The sequence below is a fragment of the Podarcis vaucheri genome, assembly GCF_965113315.1.
Source record: "Podarcis vaucheri genome assembly, chromosome: 3".
Taxonomy (NCBI): domain Eukaryota; kingdom Metazoa; phylum Chordata; class Lepidosauria; order Squamata; family Lacertidae; genus Podarcis; species Podarcis vaucheri.
In genome coordinates, this window is record NC_138761.1 from 15,006,861 (window position 1) to 15,026,211 (window position 19,351).

The 19,351-nt window shown below is 42.1% G+C and overlaps 1 protein-coding gene across 30 annotated transcripts in view; it reads left to right on the forward strand.

Moving 5' to 3' along the window:
* The window catches only part of NRXN1 (neurexin 1), a 1,008,670-nt gene that overhangs the window by 110,094 nt on the left and 879,225 nt on the right, over window positions 1–19,351 (forward strand). For 18 of the 30 annotated variants that reach the window (XM_082217236.1, XM_082217247.1, XM_082217269.1 and 15 more), the window contains exons 3-4: window positions 11,380–11,397; window positions 17,029–17,058. The exons of 6 other annotated variants lie outside the window; for them this stretch is intronic. In XM_082217236.1, coding sequence (XP_082073362.1) covers window positions 11,380–11,397; window positions 17,029–17,058 — 48 coding nt within the window. The remainder of the gene's footprint in view (window positions 1–11,379; window positions 11,398–17,028; window positions 17,059–19,351) is intronic. 6 more of the 30 variants (XM_082217258.1, XM_082217266.1, XM_082217239.1 and 3 more) reach the window with 1 other exon arrangement.

Genomic DNA, 19,351 nt, shown 5'->3' on the forward strand with positions numbered 1-19,351 from the left:
ATTTATTAAATTTGTCCACCACCCTCTACCCGTAGATCTCAGGGTGATTCACAACATAAAATCACAATATAAAGAAATACAAAATACTTAATAGAAATAGGAACAGAAACAAAGTAATAATTCCTCCTTCCCAAAACACATTCAAAAGAGCATTGAATCAGTCAATCGGCCAGAGGCTTGGTTAAAGAAGGGCGTTTTTGCCTGGTGCCTAAAGGTGTATAAGGAAACTGGCAGCTGAACCTTTCCTGGGAAGAGCGTTCCAGAAATGGGGAGCCACTGCAGAAAAGGCCCGTTTTTGTGTTGCCACCCTATGGGCCTCTCGTGGAGGAGGCACACAAAGAAGTTCCAGTTCCTGGAGACTGCAGGATGATGAGTGCTCTTGAGCTCACGTTCTGATTTCTGATTTGGGATACTGCCAGGGAGATAAAGTCCATCATGGCCCCAAGCCGTCTGCCGGACGATCCATCGATCTCCCGTAGGCACGCAGTATCAGCAATTGGCGACATGAGTTTCTAGAAAATATCTTGCCACATTCTAGAGCTCATGCACACTCTGTCAGCAGATAATGCACAGCCAAAAGTTGCACTCAGGAGAGCATTATTTACAAGCTTTATTCAGCGTTGATCAGAACAAAGAAAACCATGACTGCCTGCGTCAGTGTCTCCGACAGAGAGAGGAACGAAAGCAAAGACACAACAGAAACATCCTGTGAAAACAGGAAATATGCAGGCTGTGACACAAACATCCTGCTCCCTTTTAAGGTGGAACGGAAATATCCTAACACTAAAGGCATCTTCTAGGCCACTGTGAGAACAGCATGCTGGCCCAGATGGTCCATTTGCCTGATCCGTCAGGCTCTCCTTATACTCTTATCTCCCTAAACCAGGAGAATGGACATCAAAATGGCAATTGTGATTCAAGATAAGAAACTGTTAAATGAATCACATTTTGGAGACGGGGATTGCAACTTTATATATATAGACATGAAGACTGAACTGGTGATGAGGAACCAAGACACCACCATTATTATTATTATTATTATTATTATTATTATTATTATTATTATTATTATTTACCACCTTCATCTGTATACTGCCCTTCATTGCAAGGCAGGCCACAACAGAAAAAATACAAAATGAGAATACAGAATACATAATAAAACAAAAACAAACCAATGACTTCTCTCCCAATAGCTCCATTAAAAAATTAGCCTAATACATGGCAGCTGTGAAAAGGCAAATTCCATGATTGGGACCATTGATTCCATGATTCCATGATTGGGACCATTAGGAAGGACTTGAAAATAAATCTGTGACTGTTGTTATGCCCTTATACATATCCATGATGCGACCATACTTTGAATACTGAGTATAGTTCTGATGGCTGCATCTCAAAAAAGGTGATGCGGCAGCTGGTTTCTGAAGATGAGCTTCTGTTCTCATGTCCTGTTGATGTGCTTCCCATAGGCCACTGTTGGGGAACAGGATGCTGGGCTAGATAGGGCCTTATAGCCTTTTGTTCTGGGCTATTCTAGACATGCACCATGAATTGAGCATGAGAAGGCATCATGGTGTGTGGGGGTAGTGGATGGGGAGCAATGACCTGTGACTACATCAGGTACCCAGAGGTCAGGAGGGATGTTTCCCTACTGGAGTAAGTTACAATTCTCACCTGCTTAGACTTTATGAATCCAGCTAGTATGGTTTGCAGTTGCTATATTTATGAATCTAATTTTTATCTCACTGTTTTGTTTTATGAGCCTTTTTGTTTTTGTATATGCTGGAAGCCACCCAGAGTGGCTGGGGCAACGCGGTCAGGTGGGTGGGGTACAAATAATAAATGATTATGGTTATGATTGTTGGTGGATGTGGTCACAAATAATGCAATGACTGGATTTAAGAAATGTGTAGAGAATAAGGGTGCCCTATCAGCTAAGATGACTAGGGCATCCTTCTTCACACTTAAGGGCTTCCACAAACTTTGTAACAAAGTGTGATATTTAATGACCAACACAATAATGCTCTGTTGTGGTTCGAGGACCCGAGCCCCTCAAGGTGGAATGAATACACAAGGACACGAGATATAAGGTTAATGGGCAAGAAAAGGCCACAACTTTATTGATTACAGCAAGTGAAAAGGTATTGGCTTAGGCATTGGATTACGACAACTGACTCCACCCCCTCAGAGAGGGGTGAGTCGAAAACCAAGGGGGTTTATGCACCAGTGGGTGGAGCCTGTTGATGCTAATCCAACTATAGGCTCTCCCCTGATGTCACCGAGGGTCGTGCCATGGCCTCCCGCCAAGCAGGCATCGGACAGAATACACGACCGCCAGATTCCTTTAACGGAATACCCAAAAATTGAAGGCATAGGCGATGGCCACACCTAGCCCTTCGACACACCACAACACATTATTCCAATGCCTAACCTACCCACCAATACCACGAAAGTTGTGACGATTGCTACGAGGTAGGCGAAAAAAACACAAAGCCTAATGCCAAATGAAAAAATTCCTACCAGGCCCCCCGGACAACCAAGGCGACCAACCTAAGGTCCATAGCAAGGCCAAAGAAAATAAGACCCTGATCTAAAAGGGAGTGGAGGATGGGTGACTCACGGCGGGGCGAGGAAGTGTGAGGCCGAGGAGGGGCTGGCGCCGCAGCATATAGACTGCCGTACACGCCCCCTCGGAGGCACCTGGTTGGGTGCCTGCCGATGGGTGTGGGCGCCAGCCAGGTGAGTGGGAGGCAGGGGGCTGAAGCCCCCTGCTGGAGGCGGAGCTCAGCTCCCGCCCACAACCACTCCCCTCTCTTCCAGGAGGAGAGTCTTTTGCATCCTGGAGGAGTATTATGCTTCATTTAAAGCAGTAGGATTTGGTGAGATAAGAGCTAGCATCTTTGGGATAGTGCTTTTCAAAAATGTGAAATGAGGACCTGCTAGGCAAAGGCAAGAACTCTTGGACCTGCCTATCTACATCTTGCATTTTCCTTAGATCACACCATGTTGAGACACTGACTTTCTTCTACATCAGGTAGCCGTGTTGGTCTGCCATAGTCAAAATAAAAAAATTACCTTCCAGTAGCACCTTAAAGACCAACTAAATTAGTTCTTGGTATGAGCTTTCGTGTGCATGCACACTTCTTCAGATACACTGAAACAGAAGTTGCCAGATCCTTCTATATAGTGAGAAGGTGGGGAGGGGTATTACTCAGAAGGGTGGTGGGAATGGGAGATTGGCAGATAGCTGAGATGAGCCTGTTGACGACTCTTAACGACTGCAATAGGTCTTACAGGAAAAGGCAAGGGGTGAGAAGGTGACTAGCTATTTTTATACATGACTAGCTATTTTTCACCTTCTCACCCCTTGCCTTTTCCTGTAAGACCTATTGCAGTCGTTAAGAGTCGTCAACAGGCTCATCTCAGCTATCTGCCCAATCTCCCATTCCCACCACCCTTCTGAGTAATACCCCTCCCCACCTTCTCACTATATAGAAGGATCTGGCAACTTCTGTTTCAGTGTATCTGAAGAAGTGTGCATGCACACGAAAGCTCATACCAAGAACTAACTTAGTTGGTCTTTAAGGTGCTACTGGAAGGAATTTTTTTATTTTTTCTTCTACATCCTTTCCCATGTATGGAAAAGTAGTATGGCTAATCTTCTTTTACATTGTGTGGCAGTACTGGAAGCTGCTAGTGTTACCATCCCATGTAGCTTCTTCCCTATCCATGCTTTTGGCTTGAGTGAGGCACGTGGTGAACTGATGCTCTGAAAAATTTGTTTTTCCTTGGCTTTTGATCAGTGTGGCAGTGATGGATAGAAAAGGCCCCATTGGAACAACTCTCATCAATCCCACACTTGTGTTTCGCTTCCTGTGGTTCTGCCTTCAAAGACATCAAATAGCTTAAAGGGCAGTGTAATTTCTCTCTCTTTCTCTCTTGTTCATTGATCTCCCTTTACTATGGACATTGGCAAGGACAATTCTGGACACTGTTCAGCCTACTGGCTTGCCGTTGTTTTCACTTGTTTATATTCAAGGGAGACTAAACCAGCATGTTTCTTGTTTTATATGAGACTGACAGAGTAATTGCATGTAATTGCACTCAGAAGTAGGCCCCACTGAGTTCAGTAGGGCTTACTCCCAGGTAAGTGTGTATAAGATTGCAGCCTTATGGAACCATGTAGATATCTACCATCTACCATCTACATGTCTAGAAGCGGTTGGAGGATGGATGGTGGCTAACAGATTGAGGTTGAATCCTGACAAGACTGAAGTACTGTTTTGGGGGACAGGGGGCGGACAAGTGTAAGGGACTCCCTGGTCCTGAAAGGGGTAACTATGCCCCTGAAGGACCTGGTGCTCAGCCGGGGAGTCATTTTGGACTCACAGTTGTCCATGGAGGAACAGATCAATTTTGTGTCCAAGGCAGCTGTCTACCAGCTCCATCTAGTTCGCTGGCTGAGACCCTACCTGCCTGTACATTGTCTCATCATAGTGGTACATGATCTGGTTTTCTCCCATTTGGACTACTGTCATGCACTCTACATTGGGCTACCTTTCAAGGTGACTTTGAAATTACAACTAATCCAGAATCTGGCAGCTAGACTGATGACTGGGAGTGGCCACCATGACCATATAACACCAGTCCTAAAAGATCTTCATTGGCTCCCAGTGTGTTTCCGAGCACAGTTCAAAGTGCTGGTGCTGACCTTTAAAGCCCTAAATGGCCTTGGCCCAGTATATCTGAAGGAGTGTCTCCACCCCCATTGTTCGGCCCGGACACTGAGGTCCAGTGCCGAGGGTCTTCTGCTGGTTCCCTCATTGTGAGAAGTGAAGTTACAGGGAACCAGGTGGAGGGCCTTCTCGATAGTGGCGCCCTCCCTGTGGAACACCCTCCCTTCATACGTCAAGGAGATAAAGCTTTTAGAAGACATCTGAAGGTAGCCCTGTTTTGGGAAATGTTTAATGTTTTATTATGCTTTGATATATGCTGTAAGCTGCCCAGAGTGGCTGGGGAAACCCAGCTAGATGAGTGGAGTATTATTATTATTATTATTATTATTATTATTATTATTATTATTATTATTCTACATTTACGTTTATGGCATCAGTTGCTGCAGTTTTCACACACCGATGAATTAGCAATCCAGTCTTTCAGTTTGAAAATTCTGTATGTGGCAGATTATATTTAAGTGACCCGCTGCTTCTAAACAAAAGATAATGTTCATTTAGAACATTATGTAAATGCACTTTCTTCCATAGAAACCAAGGTGGATCAGGGGGTGCACCTTAGTAATATGCTGCCCAGTACAAGGCCATTTGATGCCCGCCTTACAGTCCTTGTGGCACTAGCTTAAGCCAGGCTTTGGGGAGGAGGCTCAAGGCTCTGGCAGACCTTTAGGGTCCTTCTACCTCCTTCCTAATGTCTGGTAAGCACCAGCCTGGCTTTAGAAGGAGGTAGGAGGACTCTAGGACTCCATCAGAGCCCTCACACCTTCTTCCCAAAGACGGGCAAGTGCTTACCAAGCTTTAAGAAGGCACCTTCCTTGGCTGCGTGCCTGATGCAACCACACTGCTCGCATTGCCCTAAATCCACCACCTCTGGATGGATGTTTTGCCTTTTACTCCCCCCCCCCGCTCCCCGCAGGCTTTATCTAATTTGGTGATCTTCTTGTTTTTGTACATCAGACGTGTTCTTCTCCATATCATTTTCATTCCTTACTTTCCTTGAAAGCATGCGATCTAATGCACCAAATTCACCCTTGAAATGGCAGGTGTTGGAGCCTTACTAATCGCTTTGCCCATGTAGCCACATGCAGAAATGCAAAGGTGTTCTTCAGCCCAGCCTTCACCATGCACACCACACACATGTCTGCTTCAGGTCACAACTTTAAAGCAAATTTAAGTTTTAAAAAGTGGAAGAGGGGCCTAAGGCTTCCGCTTAACGTATAGCTGAGCAAGAACTGAATATTTGAAGTTACAGATAGGTAGCCGTGTTGGTCTGCCATAGTCAAAATAAAAAAATTCCTTCCAGTAGCACCTTAAAGACCAAGTAAGTTAGTTCTTGGTATGAACTTTCGTGTGCATGCACACTGTGTATCTGAAGAAGTGTGCATGCACACGAAAGCTCATACCAAGAACTAACTTACTTGGTCTTTAAGGTGCTACTGGAAGGAATTTTTTTATTTTGAATATTTGAAGATTATATTTATATATATATATATATATATATATATATATATATATATATATATGCTTTCGTAGATTTTCACGGGTACAGAAATGCAGGTTTTGGTGTCTTCGGGTGTCTTCCCGTGTAAGAGTCGGGGTGTCTGTGCGACGTTTCGACGAGGTCTCACTCGTCATCTTCAGGCTGGTGCTTTCGGCTTCTTGTTACTGGAACAGTAACAAGAAGCCGAAAGCACCAGCCTGAAGATGACGAGTGAGACCTCGTCGAAACGTCGCACAGACACCCCGACTCTTACACGGGAAGACACCCGAAGACACCAAAACCTGCATATATATATATATATATATATATATTCTTTAATTAGGGTAAGGGGCTGTGTCTCAGTGGCAAAGCAGCATGCTTCACATGCAAAATGTCAATATCTGGCATCTCCAAATAGGACTCGAAAGGGTTTCAAATCCCAGAGAACCACTGCCATTCAGCCTAGATGGACTTAGCAAAAAGCAGCTTCCTAAGTTCATAATTATTGCAGTGCAGGTGATGGCCTTCGAGTTAAAATGTGGGTAGGGAGCCTCTTTTGGCCCAACAGATTGTGGGAGATGAACAAATGTAATTCCAATCACCAGAAATTTCTGTATTCTTTATATATTGGTTTATCTTCCTTTGCTCGGCCTTTTATTTCTTTATATTCATTTATTAATCAAATTTTATAGATCGCTTCACAGCATGAAACTGTTGAAGTGGCGTATGCAGTAAAAGCGCAACAAAGCACAGAAACATAAGATTCTGTTTGTTGAATTCTTCAGCAAACTCTTAAAACATCAACGAACTCGAAAACCTTAAAAACAACAGCCATTCCAACTCTAGAAACAATTTCATCAGATATAAAATTAGTATTCCACAGATGGCTGGGTTGGACATCAGGGAAAGCCTTCCTAAACAAAAATGGCTGCTGTAGGTTCATAAAGATCATGATGCTATTCACCTGTCTGATCTCAGTGGATAATTGATTCCAGGGAGCTGGAGTTGCAATGCTAAAATCCTGTGTTTTTTTGTACACCTCTGGGGCACATGGTACTCTCAGCAGTGCCCCATCTGAGGACACAGAGGAGAAAAACAGTCCTTTAAATATCATGGCTCCAGGTTGGTTAGGTCTTTAAATACTCTAAGCAGGACCTTCATAGAAACACAGAACATTAGAGTTGACAGGGATCCTGTGGATCATTTAGTTCAACCCACTGGGATGCAGGAATATGCAGCTGTCCCATACAGGGATCAAACTTGCGACCTTGGCGTTATCACCACTGTGCTCTAACGAAATGAGCTGCTTGGTTGTATATTGGCTCCTGGTTGCATATTGGCACCACAGGATCTGCCAAGGTAACTTGCTAATTACATAAATAATAATAACATGGTCATTAAAAATGGTTGTTGTTGTTAAAATTTCTATATCGCCCTCCATCTGAAGATCACAGGGCAGTCTGCAATATCAAAACACAGAAATACATACCATAATAACAAACAATAACAGTAAACAGCCCTCCCATATGGACTGTGGGTTTTGACCACTCAGTAGGTACACAAATGAATAAGAGTCCTGGACCGAAAAAACCTCAGTATGACTTTCAAGCCTTACTATGTAATGACAAAGAAAGCTACATCTCCATTAACCTCAGCATTCAAGGGGGCTCGCAGAGGTTAATAAATAGGGTAATAATGCAATTACAAGGCAAGTCACATAATATGTGTGAAAGTTTCAGGTGCTTTGTACCTCCATTCTTGCCTTCTTGTAGATTAATTAGGACTGGGAATCAGAGCCCCTTGCCTCCCTTTCTCCTACATAGGCATTGACTGAACAAGCCAAGCCCTGAAGCTTGTCTCATTCCCTATTTTCCATGGCCCGCTACTGGCCAGCATCATTTCACTAAGCGCTAGTTGACTACTTTATTTTGTAGGGTCTAATTAATGCAGAGGCACTGACCAGTTTCCAAACACAGGTTCAAACCTCCCCTGGTACCTAGAATGCTGTTGGTGTGTATGTGTTTTAATTTATTGCTGGCTTTCATTCTTTAAGTGTTTTAAATAGTTGTTTTGATTGTTTAACCATAATTCTATTGCCTTCTTCATTTTGCGAACGACTCTGTGGGTGGTTGTTGTTTATAATCAAGCAGTATATAAACATTATGAAATAAACAAGCAAACAATGTGTACATTTGGGTAGCCTGTGTCTCACTTACATCAGAACGCTGGAGCTCCTTAATTCTCATCTCACACGGTGACCCATTCAGAGGTGACACTAAACCAAACCGTGAACGTGTAAGCAAGCAAGTTCCCATGGAGGAGATTGCAACTGATTTGCTTCTTCTCCAGACCTGATGCTTCTGTGAAGCTGTGGGCTAAGCCATTCTTTGGCTTAGCATTTAATCCAAACCCAGGCATATGGTTTGTCTTACTCTAGTCAAACCACTACTTTTATCCATACTTCCCCCCTCCCTGGTCTGTACCTTGTGTTTTGTCTGGAGAAGATGAACCATGAGTCACAGCATTCTAAACCAAACCGTGGTGTATCTCACAGCAGCACAGCAGCTGGCAGATGAGTTGGGAAGGAAAACCAACGCCATCTTCTCTCTAGGATCCCACATGTTTGCACATACATGCTAAACTATGGCTTGGCTTACTGTTACGTGTGAACTGAGTTTATAGGCTAGAATAGTGTGTACATTTTTTCCTCCTACTTACATCAAATCTGTGAAGCACCAGAATACTCGTTTGATTGTGGTGAGATCAGTGTGCCAGCAATTCAAACCCTATGTTTATAGTGTAGGACTGAACATGTGACCCACCAAGCCAAACACAGCTCACCAACCACACTTAGAGATTTCCTCCAGCTTCTGCATTTGCTGCCTGCCGGGGACTGCAAAACCAGAGTTTTTCAAGCAATGGGAAAGTTACTCTTCTTCCCACTCCTGTCCCCCAACTGTTATTCAACACACTGCATAGTTTGCTTGTGTGCTTAGCTATAAAGGAAACTGCCTCAGGAGCATATATGCTGTTTTCCAAGTTCTCCATTTGGCAAAATTAAGTTTTGATGGATTCAGTGAAGACAGCTTCTGAATGGAAAGAAACAATTCTGCTGTACGTGGATTATGCACTTCTGGAATGTACCAGTTTGGTTAGGATTGAGTGTCCGGTTTGATGCTCTTCAAATCGCTTTACCTGGTGCAGTTCTACTGCAATCAGAATAGTCATGGATAAGCTATGTGAGAGCTGCATTTAGACCAGTTACCTCCCCATATTTTCAACAATTATATGCAGTAATGAGATATTTTACTGATTGTGAATTCAAGAGAAATTATCACTGTCAATGTGAAATGCAGGATTAAGTAGTTTCATTACAGTAAGTAGACATGATTATTCTGCTGTCACTCTTTTGTACTACTGACCTCCTAAGACTTCCCTAGCCTGTTTACTAGGATTATACAGTTTGACCTTAAACAAGCAAGGTGGAATTATTCTGGAATTAGGCACTGCTTCTAAATTGTTTGTAGTTTTGACAAATAGCATTTGCCTTTCATAGCTGCATTCAGCATGGGTTGGAAGGAGTGCAACTTTCACAGTGTGAAAAATTTAAGCAGGGATGGCCTGGATGGTGTCTGCTTGACTCTTAACTTCCTTCAGCCCCAGCTAGCATGGCCAAAGGTGATGGGTGATAGGAGTTGTAGTTCATTGAAATTTGAAGTATATCGGGTTGGGGAAGGCTGGTGTAGAATGGCCAGAGTACAGAAGAGGGAAGGAAGCTTAGCACCAGTTCTTGACACCTTAGATCATTTGCTGGGGCTCTGGCGCTTTCCCTTCAAACTGGTCTACAAGTTCTTTGCAGTGCTTTGCAGCAGCTGTGCTTCAGGGGCATGGAAGGGATTTTAAAATGGTAGTTTGTAGATATCAACTGCTGCCGCTGGCAGATGAACCCAAGTTCGGGAACCTGCTAGATAGGTCCATGCCGGGTCATGTTGCAGAGAGTTGCTTTAAACTTGGAGCTAGCCTTGGATTCTCTACTTTTAACAGATGTGAATAAAAGAGGTGATTTCGGCTGGCGCAGCATTTTTCTCCTGTGAGGCACAGTGCCACCTGCTTCACTCCGTTGAAGAAGATACCACTGTCTGCATTATGTTGCTCTAGGGGCAGCTCCGCATTTAGAAAGTCTGTAAGCATGAAAGCAGCTCGCACGGAATGTCTCCACGAGAGATGCAAACTGGCTGAACCCTCATTTCCCAGGACTCACTGGAAACAATTGCAGATGTGATCTATTAACAGAGAAAGCCCTCTGGGGAATGTGACAGCCATTAAACCAGTACAACACCCAAAATAAGTGTGTAGTGCAGCTGTACGTATAGAGAGTTTGATTTAAAGTAGGCGTTGACACTTTTTTTGGTTTCCTTGTTGTTATTATTTTTAACTGGCCCTTCTTCTGGGTCTCTAACATACGCATAAACCTGGCCCACACATTTGGCTAAGTGAAGCTTTCTTTGGCATGGAGAGAAGCAGAGCAAAATCCATCACCTGCTGCAACCATACGTCTGAGCATCCAGCTTTTCTAAAAGGCACAGGAGCAGGCAGTCAAGTGTATCTTTTTCAATGCCAGAGCTTTCCCCTGCAATGTGTGAAGTAGAAGTAAACCTGGCTCTGGCCTTTTATAGACAGCTTTCCCTTGGCCACTGAGTGGTCTCAACCAGCCTCTCTGCCCCACTTTATCTGGGATTAAGAGGGAAAGGGTTTCTAATCCAGAGGCAGACTTGAATCCCAGGCACTTTTTTTCATTTCTCATTTTAGAAATTAACCATTGGACACCAGAGCACCCTTTGAAATCATTGACTAACCTAAGGAACTCATAGTGGATCCATTTAACAAACAAACAACAAACACCCCTTTCACTTGAGATATTGCACTTTTCTTTTCTTTTGTACCACTTGCAGGAGTGGGGTTTTCCTTTCAACAGAAGAAACACTGCCTCCCTGTGCTTTTTGGTCTCCCCTGCCCCACTTCCTTCTGGATAGTAGCAATGGATCACTTGCATGTGGTGTCCGGTGCCTTGCATGATGCTCACATGCAAAGGCAAGTTCCAGTCTGCATGCTGCTTAATGAATGTTTTTTCTTTCCCTTTTTCTCTCCCTCCTTGTTATGTGCTTTCAGAAGACAACTATGTGGAAGGTGGGTGCTTTCTATCTTATTTTCCTAAGCTCTTTTCTTACCCTTCCTATCCCTCCTGTTTAGTGTTTTGCCTCCTGGTTAGTGTTTATAGTGGTGCCCCTTATCATTCAATACGGTAAGTTGATTTTCTTCTTTCCTTCTGGGACTATTTTAAGTTTCAACATGGTGGTGGCGTAAGTTGGCCCCTCTCCCCTTTAAAATACACTGTTGAAATTGGGAGAATCTCTTGGTTTCAGCAGTGGTGGGGGGAGGGGAGGAGAGATTTTCTGGTCAGCATTAATGCACTAATGGCCTAGCAACTAAGAGAGAAAGAACACGGACGTTTATTTGTGTTGTGTAACCTTAATCATGGGATCGCCTGGCTTTCTCATTGTTTTTGTACATTTGAAGAGCCAGCAGCCTTGCGTAAGGGTTTTTGTGCCCAGAAAGTTTTTAATCTGTTGTTCCCTAACCACACCCTGCTTTTGAAGCTCCCCTGAGTTTTTTTTAAAAAGCACCATGCAATGTGGTCTTATTGTTGTTGCACATACAGATATCACTGCCATAAGTACTACTGCCTACCATCACCATTGTCACACCAAAAGTGCCTGGTCCCTGCTTAGGGCAAGCCCAATGGCAGTTGTGTAATGGAGGGACTGCTGTTAGGGAGAAGAAGCTTGGAATGGCCTTCTGAGCATGTGCGAGCCCTTCCATGCATCTCTAGGGGCTTGCTATATTGTGTGCACAGTTTTTGACACCAGTAAGTGGGAGCAAAAAGACATCTAGAGATGACTCTCTAGCCCCCGTGACTTGTGCCACCAAGGTTGATTGTGATACTGTGACTCAGGGTCTTTTAGAGCACCACCAATCTGGTGTAGAGAGAAGCTGTCACCCCCCCTTTTTTACTGTTCTATAAGGGGAGGGAGAGAAATGACGGATCCATAAAATGATGGATGAAAATCTGAAATTATTGGCAAAACTGCCCTTACTTCAAGACAGGCCATTCATTTGCCATTTGTTAAACTAATTGGCACTGATTGCCATTCATTCTGATCCTCTATAAGAGTACTTAATGTCCACATTAGTTAGTTATGTGAGCCATTAGCAGCTTCTTATTTATTAATTACATTTTTATGACACAAAATACCCTGGTGGTTTACAGAAAATATATATATGAAGAAATGGAATTCAGTTCTGTCTTATACCTGTTCATTATTTCATTGCTCTTTTTGGCATTATGCTGCCGTCCCCAAACATCTGATTTAAGTGCCTCTCATGTAAGGTGTCTTTGCTCATTATTATTACTATTATTATCATTTACCCAATTTAAAATACAGCACGAAAAACTGGTTTAAAATAGCTTTACAATTACAGAAAAAAAGGAGTTATAAAGCACATGGCGACTCCTGAAAATATGCATGTCAGACACCAAAGGTCAAAAGGAGAGTACACATGGGCACAATTAATATCCTTAAGTAAACCACCCCAAATGTGGGAAACTAACACATAGTCTTATCTACATGGTAAAACACATGTAGGTGTGTGGGGGTTTTGCAGCACCTTAGGTAAAGACATTCATGCTCATTGTTGATTACTTTGATATTTACAGGGGTCCAATGAGACTTTTAGACCAGGCCCCCCAGTTAGGGATCAAACAAGCTGCATTCATATCAGCCATGCATAGTGGTCTAGTGCTGGACTAGCAGAAAATGCAGAAGGTTGTCTTCTGCCTGGGCCACTAGGCATGCCAGGTGGTTCACAAGTTGTGTGGTCCTGTCTTCAGGTTTTTTCCTGGACTTGTTTTCAGGCAGAATCATTCCCATCCAGAGGTACCATTATTATTGTCATTACTATTATTATTTAAGACTATTCCAAAGGAACACACGGAAAGTTCAAACAACCGAGCCGAGGATTTAATGAAAGGGAATAGCTTCTGAGAGTCCAGTGCAGCTGACATGAAAGTGCACTGTGAGTCAGATATTCAGCCAGCCTACATCACCGCATCTTCACAGCACTCTGTGGAACCACTTTAATTAAGAGCAGATAAGGATTTTCTCTGTTAAGCAAGAATTTCCTTAACCAAATTGACCTTAGGGGGGGAAATAAAATAAAAAGACAGGCATAAGATATCATTGGCCCATCTTTGCAAACTAGCATACCCGAAGGGTAGTAGTTGAAGTTGAATATGCAAAAAATCTGCTTGTAGCGTGTACATATATCTATATATTCTAAATCTCTTAGGACTCATTTACACGATTCCTTTTTTTTGCATGATGCTCAGCCGTAGAAGAAGTCATGGTGCATCATTTCTAATGTTAAATGAATCATTTTAAGTACTAAAGTACCTTGAACCAATCTAGCTGTTTTGCAAATATAATTCTTTAGGGTAGGGCTCCAATGTGGACACTAAGTTTCTAGTTGTAGTGCATAGTAATATTTAATCAAACATCTATCTAGAGTTTCTTGTTTGTTTGTTTTTTGCTTTACAAACAATCTGATCTTGTGTGCTGAGCATTTTTAAGAATATCCACCTAAAAAGGAAAGAAAAAGAAAAACATTTTCCATGTCATAAGTTCACCAGTAACAATGAATGGGTGCCAGTTGCAAATAAATACTGGGCCAGCTTGGCTGTTTCAAAACTTTTGCTAAATGCAGATAAAATAAAGACCACTCTTGTAAGACATGTGTGGAGAAACTCCAATTAGTCCCAGCAAGCATAGCCAGTGGGAGTCTTAATTCAACAACATCTAGAGGGCCAGAGGTTCCTGGCACTTGATCTAGGGCATCAGAACATTTCTCAATGCAAGGTGAAAATTTGCAAATTATGATATGCAAGTCAAAATGTTCTGGGAAACCCACACAACTGGCCATGCTTTGCAAGCAGTTCTTCTGCATCTCTAGTTAGGACTGGTATAGATTCTTGCCTGAAACCCCAGAGAGCCACTTCCGGTCACTGAAGCCAGTACTAAGGAAGAGGGACCAATCAGAGCTTCCTTCATTCTACGTATTTCAGTATGTATATGTCAGAATAAAATGAGCTGGGATTCCATGCACCTTGGCTCCGCAGAGAATTCCAGGCATTCACTAGTGGTAGGAATGTGCAGGCCCTAATGTGTGCAAACAAGGATTAGGAACCCATGGCCCTCCTGACATTGCTGGACTCCAACTCCCATCACCTGCAGCCAGCATAACCAATGGCCAGGGATGATGGGTATTGTAGTCCAACAGCATCTGGAAGTCCATAGGTTGCCCATCCCTGAGCTATTGGAAAGAGCATTGATGGTCTCACTCTTGTTCCTGCAACTTTATGCACATAGGAGATGCTCGGGGTTTTGGGGTTTACTTGTTTTGTTTTCTGTCCCAACATAACCATTGTATCCAAGACACCGATACTTATTTCAGCCCTTGCCCACATTTTTTTAAAACAACAACAAAACCAAACTTGCCTTAAAGGCTCATTTTCACAGTGATTTATCGTATTGCAAAATACAATTTTCCTTGTGCTCTAAAGAAACCCAGGACCCAGATGGTGCTTCATATTGTGTTTTACTTGTGTACAGTAGTTTTTCAGTTCCTCTTCCAGTACCAGCCCTCTTATGACCCCAGAACCCGCCCCCCCCAATCAATCTCACAAGCAATAAATAAATGAAAAAGAGAAAATTAAGGTACTAGTAGACATAAAACCTTGAGCATATTTCTCATGGAACATGAAATGATTTTGATTGACACGGTTTCATGGAACATGCTCTTTCTAATTCAGGAGCCCACGTCTTTTGGAAGATGTGATACAGTTATATGTTATATTCATTCAAAAATCACAAATTGCTTAGTGATTTTTTTTTTCCAGTAGAGGAGAATCTTCAGTCACAGAGAACCTGGTACATCCAATTTCCAATCCTAAAGACAGTTATAAATCCATAAAGGAAAGGAATTGGAAAGCACTACACTCATGAGCCAAAGTTACAGCTCGACAAAAGCTGCAGTCCTAAGCGCTGTTAGTTGGGATGAAGCCCCAGTGGGAGCTAAGTGGGACTTACTTCTGAGTAAACAAGCTTACACTCTAACTACAAGACTGAGATCATTACAAACTCCCTTCACTTAGTACACTGACACTTAGTGCAGAGTTGACATAGACTGGTGGACTCCCATCTTGTCTTCTCTAAAATCGTGCAATTTTTGAGGCTGTCATTGAGTTTATACTACAGGATCAGAATTTTTAAAACTTAAAAAACAAAACAAAACATGGTTTACTGCAACAGAAGCCAAAATAAGATTCTTCATGTGTCCAGATACTTAATACAGATTAATTGTCAATTTAGAAGACATACTGTGTTCAATGAAAAACTTATTACATTGTTTAAAACCTTTTTTCATCAACTGATTGATTATATGAAGTGGCGTGTTTGGGGTGTGGGCGCTCTGCTTTTGAAATATTTCCTTCCTCCAGATCACTTGTTATATGTCTTATGTGTGCGCCTAATTTTTTATGTGAATTAAAAATCTCAAACTTAGGAATCTTACCTTCCAGCAAAAACCAGCATATTATTCTATTGCACACCTTCTTTGTGTGAACCAACCCAAAAAATAATGTGGGATGTGCCATGAAATTGTTCCAGAGGGAGAGAAGCACAATTTTATAGCTTGGGGGGCATCTAAATGACTACGATTTGGATTTCCCCCGTAAACCAATTTGCTAAGCATCTATTTATAAAGTGGCATAAGAGCTAAACTTTTGTTTAAGGGGATACAAAATGTGATATGCCAAATTTGCTTAAGAGGGGGGGAAATATACCAATTCTTTTGCTATTGCTTTAGCTCATTTTTTAAAAAAATGGATTTGGAGAATTTGCTTTGCTTAGCCCAATTAAAACTTCAGTTCTCCACAATCGGCAGGGGGGCGGGAGAGTTAATTGGGAAACTGATTTCAGCATCAATGTACTTTAAGCACAGCATATTTTAATTTGGAGAAACTACTTGGTGCCGAACCAAAGGGATTTTCTCCCCAGTTACAATTAATGCTGATATTTGCTTCCATCCCAATGGATGACTAACAATTTTCCTCCTCAGGAACATACCTTATTCTACTCAAATGTTTCACACAAACAAGGAGACATCCCTTGCATTATCATTTCAATGTGACAAAGGAATTATTTTGTTTGATTATTTGAAATGCTCATTTTCAACGAGGGGAAAAAGATCAGACCCAGCCCATTCTTCAGGTTGACACTGTTCTACGTTTGGAAATTTGGGAGGGGGAAAAAAAGGAAAGCTATTTTGCAGCTAAGTGTCGTCCTACTGAAAACGATGAAATTGGGAGACTGAGTGTTCCAGGAATTTGTTGAACTTGAAATGATTTTCTTATTATTTTTTTTGTCTTCAGCCCAACTTTAATGCCTAGGGAAGAAGCTGTACAGGGCAGCATTAATCTGTGTTAGAATAGAAGCCAAATGGCCCCTTTGCCCCATTCCCAACCCCACAAAAAGCATTCCAACCAGTGGTTGAAAAATGCTGTTTTAATTTTCCACTGTAATGGAAAACATTTCACAGGAAACAGATGCCTGTTGCAAAAAACATTTTTTGGGGTCACTGTGACAATACCACCTTCCCGTGCACCCTTATTCATTGCTGACTGTGCTCTTGTTTCCCTTTAAGGTCTGGCGCACTTGATGATGGGCGACCAAGGTATGGGTTCTGCTCCTTTTCCACTCTGCTTTCATTGTTCCTTTATTTCATTTTGGTTTATTTCCTTTTTTCTTCTGTAGCTGCTTCAAAATCCATCATGGCAAATGATGGCCAAATGCTTGCGAGCTTTCTTGGGCTGCAAATAAGCACATGATCGCAGTCACATTATTTTTTTTCTTTTTGTTGTTGTTGTGTGTATATATATATATATATTTATATACATAATATGAATAGTGCTACGTAGAAACTGCTTTTGATTTTGATTTTATTTTTAATTTGCTCCTCAAATCTTTTGATTTCCTTCTCTCTCTTTTTTTCAACTGTCTCCCCTTACCCTACTTGCAATATAATAACTGTCAGCAAAAATAAAAAAGAGTGAAGATCTGATTGGGAAATGGCTGTGTGTTTTAAGCACAACAAAGAGCAAAGGGAGCCATACTCCCAAGATAGATTGCGAAAGAGAAGAGTCTTGAGTTTGTACCTAGCAAGAGAGTCCTGCTTTGCATTAATGCATGACTGTTTTGAAAATGCGGAAAGCACTCGCTCCTGGCTTCTGGAATGCTCAGAATACAGTTTTGCAACATGATGAAATAAGTGGTTTTCCCCATCACCGTGTACAAACCCCGCTCCCTTTAAAGTCAGTGTTCATGTTACTTCTGTGTCACTCGTTTGAAAATGAAGCATGGGTTACTTCTGTGTTCTCCTGCATGGACATGAAGGTTGCAAAGCAGCCATTCTTAAAATGCGACACCAATTGCATTTCCATTTGTCTTCAAACACTTGTTTCATGCCTTGTCTCTTTTCATGTTCTTGAATTGTGACAGCATTTACATTTACACACACATGACTCTTACTGTTGTTTCTCTTCTTTGTTCTCTCTCTTTTTGTCTGGCAATGCTTTCTTCATGGAACCATTTCATCAAATCCATAGGTAAAAGTAAAGGTATTACATGACTTCCTTCCTTCTTTAAAGTTTTGTTTGAATGTCATCTATATATACTTTCAATGTATGTCTGAGTGATGCAAACATGTGTATTTAGTGTTGGTGCACTGTGGTGATGGGAGGTAGGTATGTTTTGTACTGTGAAACACTGCATCAGACTCAAGGTAAGGGGTTGCAACTAGGAAAGAGAGGCAGATGGATCCTCCGACTCAAAAATCGACCACTAAGCTGAAAATCGCTGCTCTTATTTTTAAAAGGAAATCTAAAGTAATTGCATATAAATAAAGTCATTGTTGTCCGTACCTGATGCTTAGTAGCACCACCATTATACCAGACAGTGTATAGACCATAATAGGTGGCACATTCCTTTTCCAATCGCTTTATGATCTTAGCGTCATGCATGGGGTGGAAAGAGTGAGGAAACCAGCAGGATTTTAGGCAAGGGTTAACTTGTTTTAGCTCACCGCTCTGAGGAGCAAAATCTGTTGCATGGTCTTAGAAAGACTCTGCAGAAGAAATGCATTGTGTGGAGAGATGGAGAGATTCAGAGGAGAAATTGGGTGGGGTGCGGGGCCCTATTGGTTAAAGGAGATTGCTGGAAGTGTTGGTGGGCAGCTCTTCCAGGATTAAGGGAGCAGCATGGAAGAAGGATCGGAGACAGGTGCTGGAGAAGGGGAGCTGAAGTCGAGTCACCTTCTGAGGTATGTATTCTCTTCTCAATGCCTGGCAAAATGTAAAACTGTCAAAGGCAGCTACGAGGATGATACCACCAGATAGTGACCGAATGGACAATATTGCTCCAGGCCCAACTACAGTGATGTGTAAGTCCGAGTGCAACTGGTTTTCTGCTACAGAAGCCGGTGAGATTTCCTTCCTAAGTTGTTAGCTTCATTTTTACCAACGCCCTTTATAATAAAACGGGGAAAAGAGATAGGAGAATCGGCAGAAGAGTGGGGAAATGCTTGCCTTTTATCCTTGTTTTGTTTACCTGTGATGAGAGAGTGAATCAAACCAGGTTTCCCTTGTATGATATCATTTGGGTAAGTTTGAAATTGAGTTAGTGTACTGTAATTGAAAAAACAAAGTGGATTCCTAGGCATAGCGAAGCCTATTTTGTCGCTACTGATTTCAAAGAGAAAAATGAAACACAGACTTGATTTTTTCCCCTCTTGTTGAAATCAACATGCTTATCTTTAGGTTAAAATGCCAAGGTGTATAATATGCCTAATTATTCTTTTTTCCTGGAGGAAAATTGTTTTAGCAGATTAATTGCACTGGATTAATAGCAGGATGAGCATGGAATGTCCACCCCCATAAGAACACCACACACTAAATTTCACTGAATGTGTT